This window comes from Hippocampus bargibanti, linkage group LG20 (assembly GCF_051943395.1).
Source record: "Hippocampus bargibanti isolate YZ-2025 linkage group LG20, ASM5194339v1, whole genome shotgun sequence".
Classification (NCBI taxonomy): Eukaryota; Metazoa; Chordata; class Actinopteri; order Syngnathiformes; family Syngnathidae; genus Hippocampus; species Hippocampus bargibanti.
Window position 1 is genome coordinate 4375157 of NC_142753.1, and position 21858 is coordinate 4397014.

At 41.3% G+C, this 21858-nt stretch overlaps 1 protein-coding gene across 2 annotated transcripts in view; it reads right to left on the bottom strand.

Moving 5' to 3' along the window:
- trit1 (tRNA isopentenyltransferase 1) overlaps positions 1 to 21858 on the bottom strand; it is a 39669-nt gene continuing 17811 nt past the window's right edge. The window contains exons 7-13 of one of the 2 annotated variants that reach the window (XR_016118644.1): positions 21556 to 21668; positions 21410 to 21487; positions 12244 to 12353; positions 10132 to 10246; positions 4439 to 4553; positions 4181 to 4263; positions 1 to 898 (exon numbers count right to left, since the gene is read on the bottom strand). Coding sequence is in view for 1 of the 2 variants with exons in the window: in XM_089023552.1 (XP_088879678.1) it covers positions 9839 to 10002; positions 10132 to 10246; positions 12244 to 12353; positions 21410 to 21487; positions 21556 to 21668 (580 nt within the window). In the remaining variant the exon portion in view is untranslated. Of the gene's footprint in view, positions 899 to 4180; positions 4264 to 4438; positions 4554 to 9034; positions 10003 to 10131; positions 10247 to 12243; positions 12354 to 21409; positions 21488 to 21555; positions 21669 to 21858 lie in introns of those variants that run through there. The other variant, XM_089023552.1, reaches the window with a different exon arrangement.

A 21858-nucleotide genomic window follows, 5' to 3' on the forward strand; every position in this document is an offset into this window, starting at 1 on the left:
GCTATTCCCAAAATGTCCGAAAAAAAAAAAAAAAAAAAAAAAAACACGGCTTCTATGTCACTATCATGGCAACGACCAAGAATTAAAATCAAAGCTTCAGAATCAACATCTCACAGTTCATGTAAGTCATTTACTGAGTTGAATTATCACCAAAAGCGGGCCGGTAGTCGAGTGGTTAGCACACCGGCTTCACAGTGCGGAGGTCGCCGGTTCGCGTCCCGGTCCGGCCTCCCTGTGTGACGTTTGCATGTTCTCCCCGGGCCCGCGTGGGTTTTCTCCGGGTCCTCCGGTTTCCTCCCACACTCCAAAAACATGCATGGCAGGCAGATTGACCACTCCAAATTGTCCCTAGGTGTGAGTGTGAGAGTGACTGTTGTATGTCTGTGTGCCCTGTGATTGGCTGGCAACCACTTCAGGGTGTCCCCCGCCTTGTGCCCCAAGACAGCTGAGATAGGCTCCAGCACCCCCCGTGACCCTAATGAGGAATAAGCGGTACGGAAAATGGATGGATGAATTATCACCAGATGACCGAGACAAAATAACAAGAAAATAAATCCCAATAAAGTTTTTTTAACCCCAATATAAACAGTAGTGTCAATAATGTTCAACGGTCAAGACATGTATGGGGGGGTTCTCATTATTTATTTATAGCATTAGCGACCACTGTGATTAAGCTTTTGTGCATTACCTCTCACAAATCTGACCAACAAATTGTAATTAATCGTTAACATACGCAAGTCTATGACCAAAAAAATGCAGTTTTTTTATGATCTAATTTAAAAGAAGTGATGTTTTGAAAAATAAATCTTGGATTTAAAAAAATGAAGAAAAAAAACACTCACTTTTGTTGCTTTTTTTTCTGTATTTCTGTCTTGTGTTAAAATTGGGTCCATGTGACCTGCAACATAACAGGAGGGGGGTCCAAATCTTTATTTCTCATTCTATTTTTTGACACACACCAGTTTGAATGTCGCCAGGCTTTTAAAAAATGCATTGAGTCACCTACAACACTTTTTTTCCTAGTTTTGTCAGCCAATAAGTCACACTCAAAAAAAAGAGACTTAGAAAATAATTGAAAGCAGTCCTGTATGTTGGATGTCTAAAGGCTTTTAGTCTACATCGATTTGATCTTTTGAATGATATTTTCTATACGGGGATATGCACACAAGCATAGTCTGTATAAAGTCGATGGCATGTTGTACGCGATTTGAGCGAACGGGTGTATATAGTGTGTTTTTATTCATTTGGAATTGTTCAGTAATGGCGAAATGAGTGACACGAGTCGTCTCTCTCACATTGACCATGCGTCTGCCTCATTGGACCATTAGACTTGCCGTAGTCTTAGGGATATTTTTTTTCCTCAATATTCCAGGGATTCATGCTTTCATCATAGCAAATGAACTGGAGTGGGAGTGTTAGAATGGGGGGGATATCCATTTGCTTGTTATTTTGTACATTTTGTGCAACAATAAACTTGTCATTTATTACATTCAACCGCTGCTGCGCATCATTACAACAAATTGATTATATTTATTATAATTTCACATTATTGATATTCTCATATTTATTATATTTTCGAATTATTGATATGATGCTCAAATAAAACTCACAATATATTTAATTGATTGGATGAAATTATCTTGATGATGAATATTTCCGTGATTGAATATTTTGGATACATCTTTTAATAAAGACTCCTGACATTATTAATATTTAAATTACTATTGTAGTTATGTTCCTGAATTATAATTTTTGCAATAAATTTCCTATTTTATACAGCATATTGATTGTTTTTCCCTGGTCAGGAAGAACTGGACTCGTCCTCAAAAGGGTGGGGTGTCACGTTAGAATCATATTCTCCACTAGAGGGCGCCATTGCTTAAATAATGGAAACGTGTGTTTATTTTCGGCTCAGAAGTTCTGGCTGAGAAAAAAAGAACACATTCTTTTTGATTAAAAATCCATGCGGTGATCTGTGTAATTTTTTCCTCATTCACTGCCAGACGGCAGACAAAAATGTGTACAATCCAGTCCAGTGCCAGGGTTTTTGTCATTTGCCATGGCATCTGGCAATGTCTTTTCTTTTCCACAAGGAGGGAGCATTTTCCATGTTAGCCGCTTTGTTCCAGCTTCAGGTGTTGTTCATGACCAATACAGTGAGACCTCAACTTACGAACTTAATTGGTTCCCAGACAGAGTGTGTAAAGCGAAAAGTGTGTATCTAAAAAAAAAATTCCCATAGGAAACCATTAAAATGGGAATAATCCGTTCCCGGGTTTCCATAAAATATACTTTTCAACTAAATAAGCCTTAAAACTACACACAACATACCTTATTCTATGCATAATAAATGTGCTATTGTATTGTAATGAAAGAAATACACTGCATTGTATCATAAAGTCACTTTATTTACATTTGTGATGGTCATTTATGGCTTGATGGAATGGCGTTGGAGGTCAAAGGGAATCGCTGTTTGGAAAGAGAGGCGCATTACATGACGAATGTAATTAAAGAAATAAACTGTGCTGTAAAATAAAGTTTTATTGACCTTTTTGATGGTCGTTGATGGCTTATGGAAGGAGAGTCACCTTCCATAAGGACTGTTGGTAACTTAACCTCTGGTGCTGTTCGGTCGTGTGCTACCACCGAAGATCACTCCGCCAGCCGTGGTGGGTGTGTATTATGGAAATAGTGCTTATTATAAGGTTTAATTTTCATGAATTTGACGTTTGTAAGACAAAAAGTTTGTAAGTTGAGGTCTCACTGTATGTATGTATTGCATTGTATTTTGGACAGCCGCCCTCATTTCAAGCTCATATAACTCCAGACCCATATTGGATTGGATTTGGATTTAACTTTATTAGTCTCGCAGTGAAGAAATGTACATTTAAAAGCAGCAACATTATGAAATTATGAGATTATGAAAGTTAGCATTTAAGAATCAACTTTTCTTTTCTGATGAAAGACAAGAATCTAAGGTAAATCCAAATTATGCTTTTCCAAGTATGCATCAAACTGGTCAACAAAGAAGTCGAGGTGGGTTTCAAAACAGTCGGCGACCCCCGATGGAGATAAATTGGGCCGGGACACGTGGCTTGTTCATGTTTGGCGCGCGTTACACAACGGCCGGCGTAATAGCGGACGCCATGGAGACCGCTCGCAGTTGTCGGGCACAAATGTGCGCACGCAGGCTCGTCGCCCCGGTTTCAAACAAAAGGGCCGTATTATGTGAAGGTGTGTTCTTGGGTATTCTGAGCCTCTGCAAGGCACTTGCATCACGTAATGAAATGCCGCCGTTCACGACATACGTTCGAAATTCACACAAAGGGACACACTTTCTCCATTTTGAATCGTAGTTGGATAACGGCATTAGACCATGACGCCCCAACAGGTGTGGGATTTGATCCAATGCACCCAAAGTAACGCAAGGCGTGCGTCCTATTGATTCTTCAGCATGGCCCCTTGTGTAAATTGAACCTTTTTCCTACAAACGTCGATTGCGCACTATGAGAGTCAACAGCCTTCTAATAACAAAATACGTCAGTCTGGGTGGAATGCATGAATAAAATATATTCGTCTCGAAATTAATGCACAGTGATCAATCAACTTGCATTTGCCTGCACTGAGTGTTGTTGAATTGACAAAACAAAACGCCCTGAAGTGCTGCATCCACAAGTGAAAATACTGGGTGAGGAGGATTATGAATAAAAAATGTTAAATGGCGCTTGACCCTTGGGGTATTCTGATAAAAATGTCCGCAACACTCACGTTAACTTATTCATTGCCATTCGCAAATTTATTCGCAAATTGAAAATATGACGTAGAACGGCATTCCCGAATTTGTTCGGGTGTTGTTCTTTTTCTTGTTTGGGTGCGGATAAAGCGCTGGCCATGGCCTCTGGCACTGTTTTCTCAATATTCTGTGAGTCTTGGAATTCAAGTGACAATGACAAAAACCCTGGCACTGGAGTGGACACAATTTTGCATATGATCTGGCACTGAATGAGTTAAAGTTGCATAAGTATGGCAGTGCTGCCTGAAGTGCTGCCTCCAAGAGTGAAAATCCTATCAACTTCATTTGGAACCAATTTGGAGTGTATGTGTGTGTGTGTGTGTGTGTGTGTGTGTGTGTGCGTCTGTGTGTTGGGGGCGGGGGGTTAAAATGCCAAATAGTAAGTACCATGATGAATTTTTCCACCTTTGACTTAGAAGCCGGGCTGTCTGAAGATTCGCCTTTTTCAAGTGAAGGCTCAGCTACACCGTCTGAAACATCAAGTCAAAGTCATAAACTCAATGCGCTTCAAACGGGTGAAAATAAACATTTGAAACTTGATGTTTTTAAACTCTGAAAAAAAACACAATGTATCATTTAGACAAAAAAAAACAATTCATTTATGCAAAGTGTTTAAATGTTAAACATAAATAAGAACTGACTTGCCTCATAGATGTGTCTGGCAGTGAATGCGTTAAGCGTGGCAGAAGGGGAGTCTCCCTCCACGGCCCACCCGAGCTTCATTTGCATATCAGGCGGGAAAGCTGTGGCTCTTTGTTGCCTAGCCGTGCCATTAAAATAAAAAATAAATAAAGAGTGCCAAAAAAAAAAAAAAAAACAACAAATGCTGCACTAGTGGGAAAATGAGCCGGGCACCAGGCCACCCGCAACAAAGGAGGGAAGCCGGACATGCACCGGCTCGTTTGTCTCTCTCTCTCACACACACACACACACACACACACACACACACACACACACACACACACACACACACACACACACACACACACACACACACACACACACACACACACACACACACACACACACACACACACACACACACACACACACACACACACACACACACACACACACACACACACACACACACACACACACACACACACACACACACACGCACACACACACACACACACACACACACACACACACACACACACACACACACAGATCCTATTTAAGGTCTTCAAGCCGATATAAAAAAAATATGAGATACAAACATTAACTCATTCGCTACCTGTGAGTGTGATATACATCCAAGTGCAGGTTACCATTTATTGTTATTGTTATTATTGTGTGTGTGTGTGTGTGTGTGTGTGTGTGTGTGTGTGTGTGTGTGTGTGTGTGTGTGTGTGTGTGTGTGTGTGTGTGTGTGTGTGTGTGTGTGTGTGTGTGTGTGCGTGTGTGTTTGAGAAATGCTGCTGCATGAACTCATTGAACCCATGCCGCACAGTCACGCCTTCTCTCTGAGTGGAGTGAGGACGGCCATAGGAGATATAAGTGTCAGGATGAGGAGAGGAAGAAATGTGATTAAATGAGCCAAGCCATTAAATTTCATAGGCGCGTGGTTGCAGATAGTCCCCCCCATGACCGCCTCCTGCATGGGTCCCTGCGCTCGACTGCATATTTCCTGCTAGGTTATGTAATACAGGGGCAGTTTGGTACTTTTTCCCTCCCCCTTCTTCCCGACCATGACATGCCTTCCTGTTTTGTTTAGTTTTTCCAGTCACCCACTGAACTCTTTTCCCAAGGCACACAAAGACACACTCAGCTGAGGTTGCCTGTTATTTTAACTCATTCACTGCTATTCACGGATTTATTCGGGGATTAAAAATGTGACATAGAGCATGCAAGGTGATTATGGCTCGAGATCGGTAAGGCAAAATGGAAGACGACGAAAGTTAAAACCTCTGAAGGAAAACGAATAGTTTTCAATTGCTGTTTAATTTGTGTCTTTAGCTATTTTAACAGATAACAATAATAATAAATAATAATAATAATAATACAGTAAAGTCTCGTTATATCGATAGTCCCGGTTATATCGATACTATTTCTATGCACGCATGGAGAAAATTACATGCAAACAGGGTCGGATATATCGATAGTCCCGGTTATATTGATATTTTTTCGGACTCCCTTGAATATCGATATAACGAGACCTTACTGTAATAATAATAATAATAATAATAATAATATATTTCAGTTATAAGCGCCTTTCAAAACTCTCATGGTCACTTTACAGTCATGGGATAAGTTTTTCTGTGGGTGCGCAGCGGCAGCCACACACGCCAGCGTTCACTCAACCCAGAAGTAACTCAAATAGAATAGTAAAACAAATAGATAGAAAGCTAGCTAGCAAGCCAATAGATAGCTAATAGCTACCCAGTCAGATAACAATAATAATAAATGTCTTATCTAAGCGGCTTTCAAAACTCACGAGGTCACTTTACAGTCATGGGATAAGTTTTTCTGTGGGTGAGCAGCGGCAGCCACATGCGCCAGCGTTCACTCAACCCGGATGTAACACAAATAGATAGAAAGCTAACTAATAGATAGCTAACAGATAGCTAGCTATGCCTTCACTCACCCGGAACTCAGATAGAAAGCACCTCGCTAGCTAATAGGCAGCTAATATATGGCTAAGTAACTCGGATAGAAAGATAGCTAGCTAATAGCTAGCTAGCTAGGTCTTCACTCAACCTGGAAGTGACTCAGACAGAAAGCTAGCTAGCTAATAGACTGCTAATAGATAGCTAAATAAATCCATACAAACATGACCCCCCCCCAAAAAAAAAAGCAAGAGAGCTATTGTACGGTATTACAAAAAAAGACAAAGAGAATAGAATTAGCACAATATGTCTTACTAATGTCTCCATAAAAAAAATATGTCATATGTGGCGCGGATTATGTAGCAATATGCGCTAATCGTAATCGACGTAATCGAATGCATCCCTGCACATTCATGGATTCATATTTACATGATCCTCATGACTACGCTCGGTCGCCATATCGGTACCGAATGGTGCAATTAGCCTTTTCCAAGAGGCCTTGGCGCATGTCAGCACGTTAGCTCGACTTGCCGGGTGGGCCAGATGGCAGAGAGTGTTTAGTTTAGCGGGATGAGATTAGAGATTGGGATTAACTTCAAATTACCTGGATGCTCAATCACTGGATGGCACACTCCTATCCCGATGCTGAGGGGGTGCATTGTCAGTCAGGAAATGTCAGCAAATCCCCAATAAGTACACGCCTGGTTCAACATACTATTTTGTTTTTGTCTTTGGGTGAACACGTTTTTCCTGATTGTGTTTGGAAAATCGGCATCTGTAATCATGGGTGGAAAAAAAGAAGAAAAAACCATTATGGGGTCTGGTGAGTGTATTATGTCTTACATAACATGAGCGACTACGCCATAGGCTGTCTTTGATATATGTTGGCTGCTGCAAATAAAAAGCCAGAAGCTCGAGCCAAAAATCCAGGGCAAACCGACTAGACGCGTAATAAGCATCCTATAAGCTGCAGCCCAGCCACACGTTGCATAACCTGTCAGTCGGCAGTGTACACTGAGTTGCTATAGCACAGTAAACACCACCCAAAAAAATGCAATAAATGGATTTTTACTCATTCACTGCCAGACATGTGCCAGGGTTTTTGTCAATATCACTCCAATTCCAGGACGACATAAAGATTGGATTCAGTGTTAGAAACCTTAAAGGACAACCGACACCATTTTTTTTCGTAACTGACAGAAAAACGTTTTATAGCATCTCAAATACCCCAAAAACAGACATTTAAACAGCTTCTTCCCCCAAGCCATTAACTCTTTGAACTCTTCAACAGTAGCCAAAATGGAACTGTATAGTGCCACTTAGCAGTTTTTTTGACGACGATACTAGTGCAGCGTGTTCTACCGGAAACAAATTCCTTGTGTGTTCTACATACTTGGCAATAAAGATGATTCTGATTCTGATTCTGATAAGGTGTGTGATAACTCCGCTGAAAGTAAGACAAAGACCACAGTTAAGAAGTTGATGTTAAAAAGAATGACAACATGATGATCAAGTTTGTTCAACAAAATTGTTGATTTGGGTAAAATGTGTCAGTTCTTTTTCAGACTTTAGTGTACCATATTTTCCGGTGTATAAGACGCACCAGAGTACAAGGTGCACTTTCAATGAATGAAAAATTGCAAATACCTGTATATAAATATATAATGTTATTCCAAATATAAGGCACAATACATTACAAGGCGCTACATTAATAATAATAATAATACATTTCATTTCTAAGCGCCTTTCAAAACTCTCAAGGTCACTTTACAGTCACAGGATCAGTTTTTCTGCGGGTGAGAAGCGGCGGCCACATACGCCAGCGTTCACTCAACCCGGAAGTAACTCAAATAGATAGAAAGCTAGCAAACAGATAGCTAATAGATAGCCAGCTAGACAGTTAGCTAACTAGCTTGATAGTCATATAGCTAATAAATAGCCAGCTACATAGCTACCTAGGTCGACAGATAGCCAAGAGATAGTCAATTGACAGCCAGCTAGACAGTTAGCTAACTAGCTAGATAGCCATATAGCTAATAAATAGCCAGCTAGTTGGCTACATGTGCTAATCGATAGCAAAAGGATAGCAAATAGATAGCCAGCAACGTAGCTAGCTAATAGATAGCAAATAGATAGAACTCCAGCCAAGCGGTGCAGTCCGATTGAACTTTCTTGGTCCCGGAAAGACACCAAAGTCCTTTTCTGGGTCTTGGGTTTGCGTTGGAGGCGTCACCCGAGCCAAAAAGCCGAGTCGGCGTCGTTTTGGTGAAGCCTTCAGCGGGTTTAAGTTGTTTTGCTTTGAAAGTGAGAGAAGGAGTCTTTGGTTTTGGTGGCTTGGCTTTGCCCCCCCTATAACAGGTTCGGTCTGGGGTTCTTGCAAAGGGACTTGAGCGCCATTCACCAGCCGGTCATTACAGGTTACGCACTACTTCTACTACAGGGGGAAGCTGCTGACAGTAGTTGCGACCTGTTGTGGCTCAATATTACTTCACATATAAGGCGTATCTGCGTATAAGGCGCGGGGTCATCTTTTCAAGAAAATCAAGGCTTTTAGGTGTGCCTGATACACCGGAAAATACGGTAATATCGCTGTTACAATTTTTTGCGGCTCAGGATTTGTGAGTACCGTATTGCTGCTAGCTTTGTGATTTTTTTAAAGAAAATAACACATAACATAACATAATTTAGATAAGTGATGCGGATACATTTATTTACATTTGAATGAAATATTCCAAAACACACATGGTTAAAATGTTATTGCGATATGAAATAAAAGATTTGAAGGACAAGAGGAGCAATCTAAAAAAAATGGAGTGATTAATCAAGCAGAGATGAATCCGTTCTTTAGAAATTGTAATTCTGCAACAACAAAAAAAGACAAGTTGATGCCAGGAAGGAAGGGACTTGATTTTTTTTTTCACTTCCTCTTGCTGTAACGGCCGGCTGTGACCAAGTAGCATATAGTCTGTGATTGCAGTGTCCACAAAAAAATAAATAATAATAACTCTCTCGATGTAAATCAACAATCAGGCTTGCTCTAAAGTCATGTTGTCGTTCCCAGTGTTGTCTTTTCCTCCTGTCTCAGGTCCAGTCGGTTTGTCCTCCAAAAGGTCAACATATTTACGTCCGTAGCGTCCAAAAATATTATCCTCAGTAAAACAATGGTCAGATTTGCTGCAAAATCCAAGAGGGCGGTAACAAAAATCTTCTTTCATTTCTCCACAGTTCCCGTCGTTTGTCCGTGTAAAGTATCCTTAGTGCACATTTCCCAAAAATCGTGAAGCAAAAACAAAAAACAAATTATAATCCCAGCTCGGATTGAATCAAAATTGTTTCCACGATGCGCCGTGAAATGTAAATATTCCGACTGAAAGTAGCGTCGCATGGAAATTTTGGTACGAGCAGCGTTAAGCAAAAATGTAGTGCGGTTCCTCAGCAATACTAAAAAAGGGGTCCAAAAGAACCATGCTTGATGGACTATCTATGGACGATTTTATTTTTTGGAAAAGTTCGCCGATTGGTGTCCATTGAGAATTCCTACGGGTTTGCCCGTCTCCGCGGGAAACGAAACGCAAAGCTGAGCGCCATTTTGACCAACGGCATCGGACTTGAGCTTCTTCCTGACGTGGAAATGATGCTTCTTGGACTTGAGGTGAGCTGCGGGAGGCAGAAAGCGACACGTGACGCCGTCCTAACGAAGCCAATGTGGTCCGGCACCATTTCTAAATTCAACGACGCCTCGAATGTGCGTCATGTGTGGTCGACTGCGTCATTGTGGGGTCTTACCAGCCCACTCCAGGTCGCCGATGATCACCTTGTCGCACAGGTCGCAGGTATGCCGGCTCCGTTTATTCCTTAGCTCCCTCTGCAGTCTGATTGGTTCCATTGAGGGTTTCTCACCCTGATTTAAAAAACATAAATACAGTGAGACCTCAACTTACAAACCATTTGTCTTACAAATGTCAAATTTGTGAAAATTAAACCTTATAATAGGCACTATTTTCATAATACACACCCACCACGGCTGGCGGAGTGATCTTCGGCGGAAGCACACGACCGAACAGCACCAGAGGTTAAGTTACCAACAGTCCATATGGAAGGTGACTCTCCTTCCATAAGCCATCAACGACCATCAAAAAGGGAAATAAAACTTTATTTTACAGCACAGTTTATTTCTTTAATTACAGTCCTCATGTAATGTGCCTCTCTTTCCAAACAGCAATTCAGTTTGACCTTCGACCTCCAACGCCATTCCATCAAGCCATCAATGACCATCACAAATGCAAATAAAGCGACTTTATGATACAATGCAGTGTATTTCTTTCATTACAATACAATAGCACATTTATTATACATAGAATAAGGTATGTTGTGTGTAGTTTTAAGGCTTATTTAGTTGAAAAGTATATTTTATGGAAACCCGGGAACGGATTATTCCCATTTGAATGGTTTCCTATGGGATTTTTTTTTTTGAGATACACACTTTTCGCCTTACACACTCTGTCTGGGAACCAATTAAGTTTGTAAATTGAGGTCTCACTGTACAAGTCATTTTAGGATGATCATATTCACTCCTTAGCTGCAAGTTGTTGTCAAAGCATTTTAACGTTGTGGCATAAGGGATGATAAATACCGTATTTTCTGGTGTATAAGGTGCACCCCCAATGAATGGTGGATTTTCAAACTATTTCAATATATTAGGCACACCTTCAATGAATGAAAAATGTTTTACAAATATAATACATACATATATAGGTTTAATTTTCCAAATATCAGGCACACCACATTATAAGGTGCTACAGTAGAGGCTAGGGTTACACACACACACACGACTTATCCAGGGGAAATGGAGTTGGTGGGTGCTGACAGTACTTGTGAGACTTGTTGTGGCCGAATATTACTTCACATATAAGCCGCACCGGTGTATAAGGCGCAGGGGAAATTCAGGCTTTTGGGTGCGATTCATTCACCGGAATATACGGTAAATAAAAGGTGCGTTCATTCACTGCCAGACGACGTGCAAAAATGTGTCCACTGCAGTGCCAGGATTTTTGTGTCATTTTCACACAAATTGCAGGACCCAAAGAATATCGAGTTTTAGGAATACATAAACATTTAAAGGACAACCGACACCATTATTTTTTGTTTCCTAACTGACATCAGAAGAACGTTTTATAGGATCTAAAATGCCCAAAACACGCATGCTGATATAGTCAAATGCAAAACACCAACAAACATGACTTAAAGTGTCCCAAAACTACTTCAAAATGACCACGGAAATGGCAAGTTTCAGAAGGTCCCGCCCCCTTGTCCGTGACGTCACGCCAGGATACTCCAGACACAAAACAACGGCTCCAGAGAGTTTCGATTCGGAGAAGATGCTTTGCTTGTTACTCATCCAGTTATGAATATGATTAAAATTGTTCTGAAGAGGAAAGCATACATGTTTGCAATCGATTAAAGAAGTCCTTCCATATCAATTCGAGCTGTCTGGACTGCAATGTAACTCCCAGAAAATGCACAAGATGGCACACAAGCTCCCGTTGGAATTGGGCTGATTTGTCTGCTGAGAATTTGTGTCCACTTTTATGGTGTTACCGCAATTGGTAGTGTTGGTGCGACATACGATTTACCATCGTGTTATTTATGTAGTTTTTCTTCTAATTTCGCAATCAACACAGTGTTTTCAGATGAAAAAAAATGACCCAAAAGGCATTATGTGTCGCTTTCTCTCTGAGGGGCGTTCCCTCCGTGACGTCACTTGCGGCAGCCCCCCCGGCAAGAAAAAAACAAAACCCGAACAAATTCTGGAATGGCGCTCCATGTCGCGCTTTTCAATTCCCGAATCAATTCTTATGTGTCGCATGATGAGACAAGAAGAATGCAGGCCAGCCACACCTTGCAGAGACTGTCCAGTATCTGCAGGGCAGGGTTCAGCACCGTCTCCTCCCATCTCGCCACATCCGTCACATCCAGGCCATAGACAGCTGGCACGCCATCTCCGGGTCCTACACAACAAACGAAAACACCCGCGGGTTAATCAAGCACACATTAAAGCGTTAAACCAGTGGAACTGGCCATGCAAACCCGTTAAAACGGTAGGTTATTCATAAAATCTGTAGCCGAAGTGGCTAAAGAAATTGGCAGCCAGAGCCAGGGATAGAACAATAGAGGTAATCAGATTGACTTCAAGGAGTGATCCACTGCTCCCCCAACCTTAGAGAAGGGACCTATCAGAGCCGGGGTCCGGCACAGGCACCTATCAGACAGGGTTACCAGCACAACTTAACTTTAGTTTGCTGACGAAGCTCTTCGGATGAGGAGGGAATCTAGCAAGCTGGCTAGCTAGCTGGTTACCTGGCTCTCTGCTGGCTGTCTATTAGCTAGCTGGCTGGCTATCTATTAGCTATCTAGTGGCTAGCTAGCTAGCTTTTTATTTATTTGGGTTATTCCAGGTTGAGTGCCGCTGCTCACCCGCAGAAAAACTGATCAAGTGACTGTAAAGTGACTTTGAGAGTTTTGAAAGGCGCTTCCAAATGAAATGTATTACTATTATTATTACGCACCCTTGCAAGACCAATGGTGGTCAACCAGATTTCTACAGAAAACATTCAAATATACGGCGTAAAAATATACATTTTTCCATTTATAATTGTATTTCATTTTTTGCATTCTATTTCTGATTGTATTTTATTTATTATAGTACCTATGCTTGTCTGTGGCTGTAAAGTGTCCTTGAGAGCTTTGAAAGGCGCTTAAAATGTAATGTAGCATGTATTATTATTATTATAAAAACGGCCGTTCCATCCCTCATGCGAACACGTGTTTTGATTTTCAATTTGATGTGCCAGGAATATCAAATGTTGATGATTTTGACACCCATTAGGTAACGAGCGAGGTGTTTCGAGGCAGCAGATACGGATCAGGCATATTATGGGAAACATTTTCCGGCAGCAGCAGCGATGTTGTCTTGAGCCGCGCCCTCCAGCTCTGTCAACCTGCTGACTCACGCCAGCTCGATAATGTCTCCTCCTCCCGCCCCCCCTTGCGTCTTTCACTCATTCTCCAACAGTTCCACCCCTGTGCGACCATTCTGCGTCGGTCAGCAAGTCCCTCGGCAGGGCAGCACACCACCAAATCCCTGCACCGCTTTTCTGTCTGCATCCATAGACACTGCCTGTATTGACTCGAGACATGCACTGAGGGGGGGGGGGGGGGTTGAGGTAGTAGCAGAAAGCCTGCAGTGAAGGTGACCTTTAAGTCCTGAAAACAGAGCACATCCGAGCAAAGGTACAATGCAAAATATCAAGGCGGAAAGAGGAGACATTTGTATTTAATAATAAGTTCATTAGATGACAGCGCGCACGCTCCCGTTAAATGAATTAACTTGTAATAGCCAACTTGATTACCGACTAATCCGCTATACACCCACACAATGATGCATGTTACAAAACTGGATTGGTCTGGTATGTGCCGGAAAAAGTATCATTCGGATGTAACTGGAGTGAAATGTATTGTATGATGAAAATGCAAAATAGTACTGGATGTGCATCCAAAGAGAAGCGTTAGAAAATCAAGGATCAGAAAATGTTGCATCCATTGTGGGCCGTCACGGCCTGCAATTCCTTCTCTGCTGGCCTCAATATATCTGAATCACAGACTGGTAATATTTTGTCGATAAATTCTTATTAAATACAGTAAAGTCTCGTTATAACGATATTCTAGGGAGTCCGAAAAATATCGATATAACCGGGACTATCGATATATCCGACCCTGCGCGCATGTAATTTTCTCTGTGCGTGCATAGAAATAGTATCGATATAACCGGGACTATCGATATATCCGATATCGATATAACGAGACTGTACTGTAATTCCAAATTGTCTTTCAGTTTCCTTTTACTGCTTCCAGGCGTGTGTTTTCGTATTTAAGCATTTAATATAGCAGACATTTAAACAGATTCTTCCCCCAAGCCATTAACTCTTTGAACAGTAGCCCAAATGGAATTGTATAGTGCCTCTTTGCAATTTTTTTGCTGATGATACTAGTGCAGCGTGTTCGACCGGAAACAAATTCCTTGTGTGTTCTACATACTTGGCAATAAAGATAATTCTGATGAACCAATCACATTTCAGCAATCATTTGTTACCAGGGTCAGAAACCTACCTCAGTTCTGCAGGCCCTTGAGCATAAGATAAGTGTGGATGAAAATGTTGCTTTCACCAATCAGAGTTCGAGTTGGCAACTCAAGAGCATACTGGCAAGAGCTAGCACACTGTATCGGTTGCGAGCTGCAGAAGCAAATATATTTTTCTGTTGTTTTAATCGCAATTTTTTTAACTCAAAATAGCTTGGTTGCAGATATACTGGTAAAGCTATTTTCAAGACTGACTTTTCGAGAATAGATATCACTATGAAAGGTTGGACAGCTCCGAAGCTAGCGAAAGTAGCAAATAATATTGCAATTTTATGAGGTTATCATGAATCCACACTTTCCGAGTAAATATGCGTACAGTTTATTGACAGTATTTCTCAAGTTTCTTCAAGTCACGAGTTATCTCCTAGCCAACAGCAGCCTCTATGCTTCACCTTGGTGTCCCTCAGAAACATCTCCACAAACTTCAACTAGTCCAGAATTCTTCAGCCCAGATCATCACCAGAACCTCATCCTTTCACCACAACACCCCGTCCTCCAAGAGCTCCACTGGCTCCCGGTCAAATATAGAATCAACTTTAAAATTCTTCTTGATACATTTAAAGCTACCCATAATCTTGCCCCCCGTACCTATCTGATCTTCTTCAAATTTCTATTCTCTCTCATTCCCTCAGATCCTCTTCCTCCCTCCACCTCTGTGTGCCCCCCTGCCCATCTCAGCACGATGGGGGACAGGGCTTTCAGCCAAACTCTGGAACTCACTTCCTCCCAACATTCGTAACGTCAATTTTCTTCCCACCTTCAAATCCCATCTCAAAACCCACCTATTTAAAAATGGCATTTTCTGTGTAGGTCTCTCTTGTTTCGTTTTATAATTGTATTTTATTTATTGTATTCTATTTATAATTGTAATTTATTTACTATTGTACCTATGCTTGTCTGTGACGGCAAAGCGTCCTTGAGAGCTTTGAAAGGCGCTTGAAATAAAATGTAATAATAATAATAATAATAATATCTAGTGGACGTGTAGTAATATCACACCATACTCGCAGCTGTGGAGTGATTCAGACATAGCACTACTGAAGGCCGAAGAGAAGCATCGTAAATTCAAGTATCAGAAAATGGTGCATACAGTGGAGCATGTGTTTTAAAAAGTGAAAATCCAAAAAATTGAGAAATTATAGTTAAAAAAAAGTTTGAACCATGCGTGTCACTCATAAAAATTACGTGACAAACTTCCCATTGACCAAAAATGTATTTTTGGTCATATTTTTCAACGGCATGCCTCTTAGCTCATATTCACATTGCGACGAGTTAGTTGACCGGACAGTCAGCTACTTCAACATGATGCATTTCTTTTATTTGTACAATGGCATATTCAGCCGTTGTACACTCTGACTTGAGCCATTGTTAACCAAAGCTTCAAGTTTCATTTTGTGTGGTTACTGTATACATGAGACAGAGAGGAAGCAACAATAGGCAGGTGGCGGCATCACCTGGCGTACCTGCAACCAGCCTCTCCCTCGGTGGGGTTGTATTAAATAGCGACATGGGGAGGGAAGAAAAAGCTGGTGAATAAAAGCTGGCCACCTGCTACATCGGACGACGGTATAGTTTGGACTTGGAGAATTAACTCTGAAAAGGTTGGTGATAAGAAATCGACAAACATTAAAAAAATAAAAGTAGCACAAGCGACGCCATGCAGCTGCTGGCCCGTATTGCGACAGTTGTCCACCTGTTGCCACCGAGCACACCAGCAGCAGTCATTTGTCCACTGAAGAAGTAGAATAATAAGAATAAAAAGGACCCAACAGCCAGCTGCGCTTTCCTGGCCGTCATCCATTCTGCAGCACAACACATGCCTCTATTCACCATAGCCTTCCTCTTTTCCTTCTGTTCCTCTTCCACTTTTTGTCCTTTTGTTTCTCATACAGGCGCAATATAGACAACCACCACTCATAAATTTTTATTTTTTGAATTTTACTTTGCGGAATAATAAAGCGCCATATGTAAACAGGGTGTAAAATGTGAACAACGTAAGCACAAATGTAGACAGACACGGAGGTATATATTCTTTATCCTCGACAATTCCAGCATCTTAGTGAGTCAATGACCCTAGTAGTAGGTTGAACCACTATTATTCGTCTGTGTCTGCATGACTCATATACTGGCCAAGGTAGGAACACCACACGGAGGTACGCAATGAAGAAAATGTACAGTGGGGCCTCGGTTTACGAACACCTTGCCTTACGAAATTTTCGGTTTACGAACGTTAAATTCATGAAAATTAAACCTTGGATTAAGCACTACTTTTCGTGATACACACCCCTCACCACGGCTGGCGGAGTAATCTTCGGCGGAAGAACACCACATGAACAGCGCCCCAGCCGGCCTGCCTTTCCACACCCCCTTTCTCTGAAGGATTTGATTTGCCTTCAAGAGGAGAAGCAGAAGCAAGCTATTAGGACTATATAGGAGTTGTCATCTGAGGGCGAGAAGGAGGAGATGGCTGCAGCATCAAGTGCAGGCTCTTATTGAACAGTTCCATCCAGAAAGACCGTGGCTATGAGAATCATCAACATGATGAATGATAGATAATGTGAAGACCTTACAAGTCAGAAAGCAACAGGTGTCAATTAAGAGCCATCAACGACCATCACACATGTAAATAAAGTGACTTTATTATACAGTGCAGTGTATTGCATTCATTACAATACAATAGCATATTTATTATACATAGAATAAGGTATGTTGTGTGTAGTTTTAAGGCTTATTTAGTTGAAAATTATATTTTATGGAGACCTGGGAACGTATTATTCTCATTTTAATGGTTTCCTATGGGAAATTATTTTTTGGGATACACACCTTTCGCCTTACACACTCTGTCTGGGAACCAATTAAGTTCATAAGCCAAGGCCCCACTGTAGTTTAATTCTTTGCATTCTATTGAATGTTATTAATATTAGTTTTCATTAATTTTTTAAAGGTATTTTTCCTCAACTTCTGGCCGTTTGTGTACACGAATATGCAACTGGAACTGGATGCATTTACCATATTTTGTAGTGTATAAGTCGCACCCCTGATGAATGGTGTGTTTTCAAAATTTTTCCATATAAGGCACACGGGACTATAAGGGGAACCTTCAATGAATGAAACAAGTTTTCCAAATATAATATATAAATACATAAAAGTTTTCCAAATATTAGGCACACCACATTATAAGGCGCTAATTAGAGTCTGGGTTATGCACTACTTCACCTTAACGTCCTGTGCGCCTTATACAGTAAAGTCTCGTTATATCGATATCGGATATATCGATGGTCCCGGTTATATCGATACTATTTCTATGCACGAACGGAGAAAATTACATGCAAACAGGGTCGGATATATCGATAGTCCCGGTTATATCGATATTTTTTGGGACTCCCTTGAATATCGATATAACGAGACTTTACTGTATATGAAAAAGTTTAAAAATACACCATTCATTTGGGGTGCGCTTTATACTCCGGTGCACTTTATACACTGGAAAACACTGCAATTCTTTGCATTCTATTGAATGTTGTGACTTTTAGTTTTTTATCGATTTTTTTCCCAACTTCCGTCCATTTAAGTACACAAATATGCAACTTGAACTGGATGCATTGACTTCCTCATCTGGTTTCCATCGCAATCCCTAAGCTTGAGCTCCATAGAAAATGGACATGTGTGTACATGGAAGCGTCAAGGGTATATATTTGCCGCGCACCTGTTGCAGCCACTGGGTCATATTACCCCACCCCATACACCCACACACATCCCCAAACCAACCTACACACTCTCCATCCACACAGCTGTCCATGAGCCACCTGTCTCCCTTTATGCAACGCAGAATTATTACATTTTTTTGGAAACGCAAACACTTGACACCCGTGTTACTTCATGCTCACAAACGGCCGCACGAGGCCTCCACCCCTGCCTGCCAACACACACCTGGCGATAGTTACGGTGACATAACGTGGATGCGCAATTCCTTTTGGGATTGAAATAAAATGGCCGTCAAGTCACTGAGGCGTTCCTCCGTTAACGTCATAATCCAATCAAATCAGCCCAGATTTCTCATTCATTAAAGATAATTACGTTGACTAATCAAATGTACCACACACATGGACAAAATGCTTCAGGACGCCACCAAAAATGGTCATTACGCGGTCACCTCAGGAATGGCCCAAACTGAAACTATGGGGGCAACAGGGACTTTGGTGTGAGTGCGTACACATGCATGGATTAAGGTTCTCTCAACATGCGTTTTACGGCATCATGTGGAACCCACTTTGAGGTCCTCCTCAGTTGCCTTTGACCCACTCGTTCATACATACACATTGGTTTACGCCCCCCGCCCCCCCAAATTCCCGGCAGCTTCGTAATGCTTGGGAGAGATTAGCCTGCTCAGACGGTGTGCGTGTGCTGGGCTCAAAGGGAAAAAGAGGTCAGTTGTCAAGAGTAAGAAATGGACAGCAAAGGTGGAGAGAAAACGAGGGTGTGACAAACTGAGGACTTTGAAAAAGTGACAGAAAACGAACATTTATCGTAAATTTCCGGACTAGGGAGCGCACCTGATAAGGCTGACCGAGTACATTTTTAAAGGAAGAAATATTTTCTAAATAGAAAAACCGCAGCTGTCCATACGCCGCATGTTTATAAAGAAAGACAGGACACAGAAAAGTTTTTTTAAGTTTCAATATTATGCCTCATTGAGTGTACGAAAAAAGTTCGTATGCCAAGGTAACCTTCGTAAACCGAGGGGTTGGTAAACCGAGGTATCACTGTATTCAATTTTTTTTTTAAATAACAGCTGTCTCTCTGAACTTAAAAAGTGCCATCTTGATGGGCACACCTGATTAGTTGTCGCAGAAATATTTGAAACACGACCTCATGTTGTGAGGTTCGCGATCATGAATGCATAACACGCTTTTCCAAAAAAGGCAAAGGCACGAGAAGCGACGTTGGCCCTCCATCGCTCTCTACCAGGCGGTCACATATCATATTTTAACTTAACTCAAAACTTCCACAGTGGATTTGCTGCGGAAAGTCAATCTTATCCGTTAGCCGAGCGAGTCGCCACAAAGAGCCACGCGCAAGTTGCGAGAGCGTGGAAAAGTTCAGACGGATTATGTACGTATGTCACACGCATGCGGTGGAAACCAGATGGTATGCGCGGGCGCCATGTGGGAGGGCGAAAGGGAGGGCTGTCGAGGTTGAGGGCAAGGAGTGCTTTAAGACGTTTGGGTCTAACAGGATTAGGAGGCTGGGTTACTTTAGGGTAGACGGAGGGTGGGACTCGGGAACGTACACATTCTTTATGGATGCACACTGGGGGGGGGAGAAAAAAAAATAAAACGACAGTAGAAAGCTTCAAGTGACTAAAGATGGGAAATGAGCGTGCACGCCAAACCGCGACTTGATTTTGGCTAAGGCGTGTTCGTTTTTCCAGTCTGTCGTGTCGCTAACCGAGCGCGAAAGCCGGGTTCGGTGTATTTGATGTCACCGGGGACCTGGTGCCGGGAAAAAAAAATCAAAAAAAAAAAAAAAAAAAAAAAATCAACGTTCCAAATGTGAAACGTGCAAGGACGGATTTGAAAACTAAAGACACCCCTTGAAAAACTTGCACAGGGATTTCACCCGATATTTTTTCCAATAGGTGTTTTGAGGTTAGAGACTATGGTTAATAATAACAACAACAACAATATCCATAACAACAACGACGATGATAATAATAATAATAATAATAATAATAATAATAATAATAATAATAATACAGTGATACCATGGCTTACGAACTTAATTGGTTCCCAGACAGAGTGTATAAGGCAAAAAGTGAGTATCCCAAAGGAAACCATTCAAATGAGAATAATCTGTTCCCAGATGCACCTTCAATGAATGTTTTCCAAATATAAGTATATAAGTTTTCCAAATATAATATACAGTAAAGTCTCGTTATATCAATATCGGTTATATCGATAGTACTGCTTATTACGATCCTATTTGTTTATTATTAGTATTTGTTTATAGAACGGTTTTTGCACATCTACATTTGCACAGTATACATTTTTACACATTGACATTTTTATTTTGTTATGCTTAGAATATCTTGTTTTCTATCCTTTCACTCCCACCCCAACCCCATCCCTCTTCAATTGCTGCTGTGGACTGCAAATTTCCCCATTGCGGGACGAATAAAGGTATTCTGATTCTGATTCTGATTTCTATGAACGCAAGGAGAAAATTTACATGCCGCAGGATCGGATATATCGATAGTCCGGTTATATCGATATATTTTCCGACTCCCGAGAATATCGATATAACGAGACTTTACTCTACATATAAAGGTTTTCCGGATATAAGGCACACCGCATTATAAGGCATTACAGTAGAGTCTGGGGTTACACACCACTTCTTCGACAAGGTGGGGAAATGGAGTCGGTGGCTCAACATTATTTCACATAAAAGGCGCACATGCGTATATGGTGCAGTCATCTTTTGAAGGAAAAAAAAAGGCTTTTGGGTACGCCTTATAGACCGGAAAATACGGTAACTCAAAAACTAAATAGCCTCCACAAATACTATTTTCATACTGTGTAAATATAACAATGCATCCCAGCTATCGCTTCAACAAACATCATCAGCAAAGATAATAGGACGAGTTATTTTTATTTAACCATATCCGGAGGCCAAAATCAAACAGGAACTAATCCATTGTCAAATACGACGAAAAAAAACTACTTGATAAATAAGCACTCAAGACCTTGCTGCGCTAATATGAATAAACACACTTTGGATAAGTGACAGACGAGGAGAAGCTTAGCGTGTCAATTTCACCTTGCGTGTCTCCCGCGCGCGTACGAGAGATGGGGAAGATGATGAACTCACGTTTCAGGAAGCGGTTGCGCACCCATTTGTTTTGCTTGCGAGCATAGCGCTTCGTCGCTATCTTTAAAGCGTCAACGCCTAAAAGTGAGATGGAGAGGAAGGTGGTTTAGAATTCAAAACGGAAAAGCAGTGTGGAAATTGCATACCTCTTTTTCGGAGTGTCTCTTTTTCTTCCTCGCTGCAGTTTTCAGGAGCCGTTAGGTAGTCGTGGAACTCTTTGAAACCAATCGACTGGAATATGCCGTGTTGGTAGTTTTGACTGTGCGAATGAAAAAAAGATAGTGGACGTTAAAAATACAAAATCAGAAATCAATAGGTGCACAGATGCAAATATTGAGTACAGCGAGGCTAACCGGAACTGATGAAGGGACACGCATGATGCTCAATTGCTCTTTTTTTCATTTCTGCCATTCATTTATGACATTTTGGCTTCTGACATCAATTTCCCA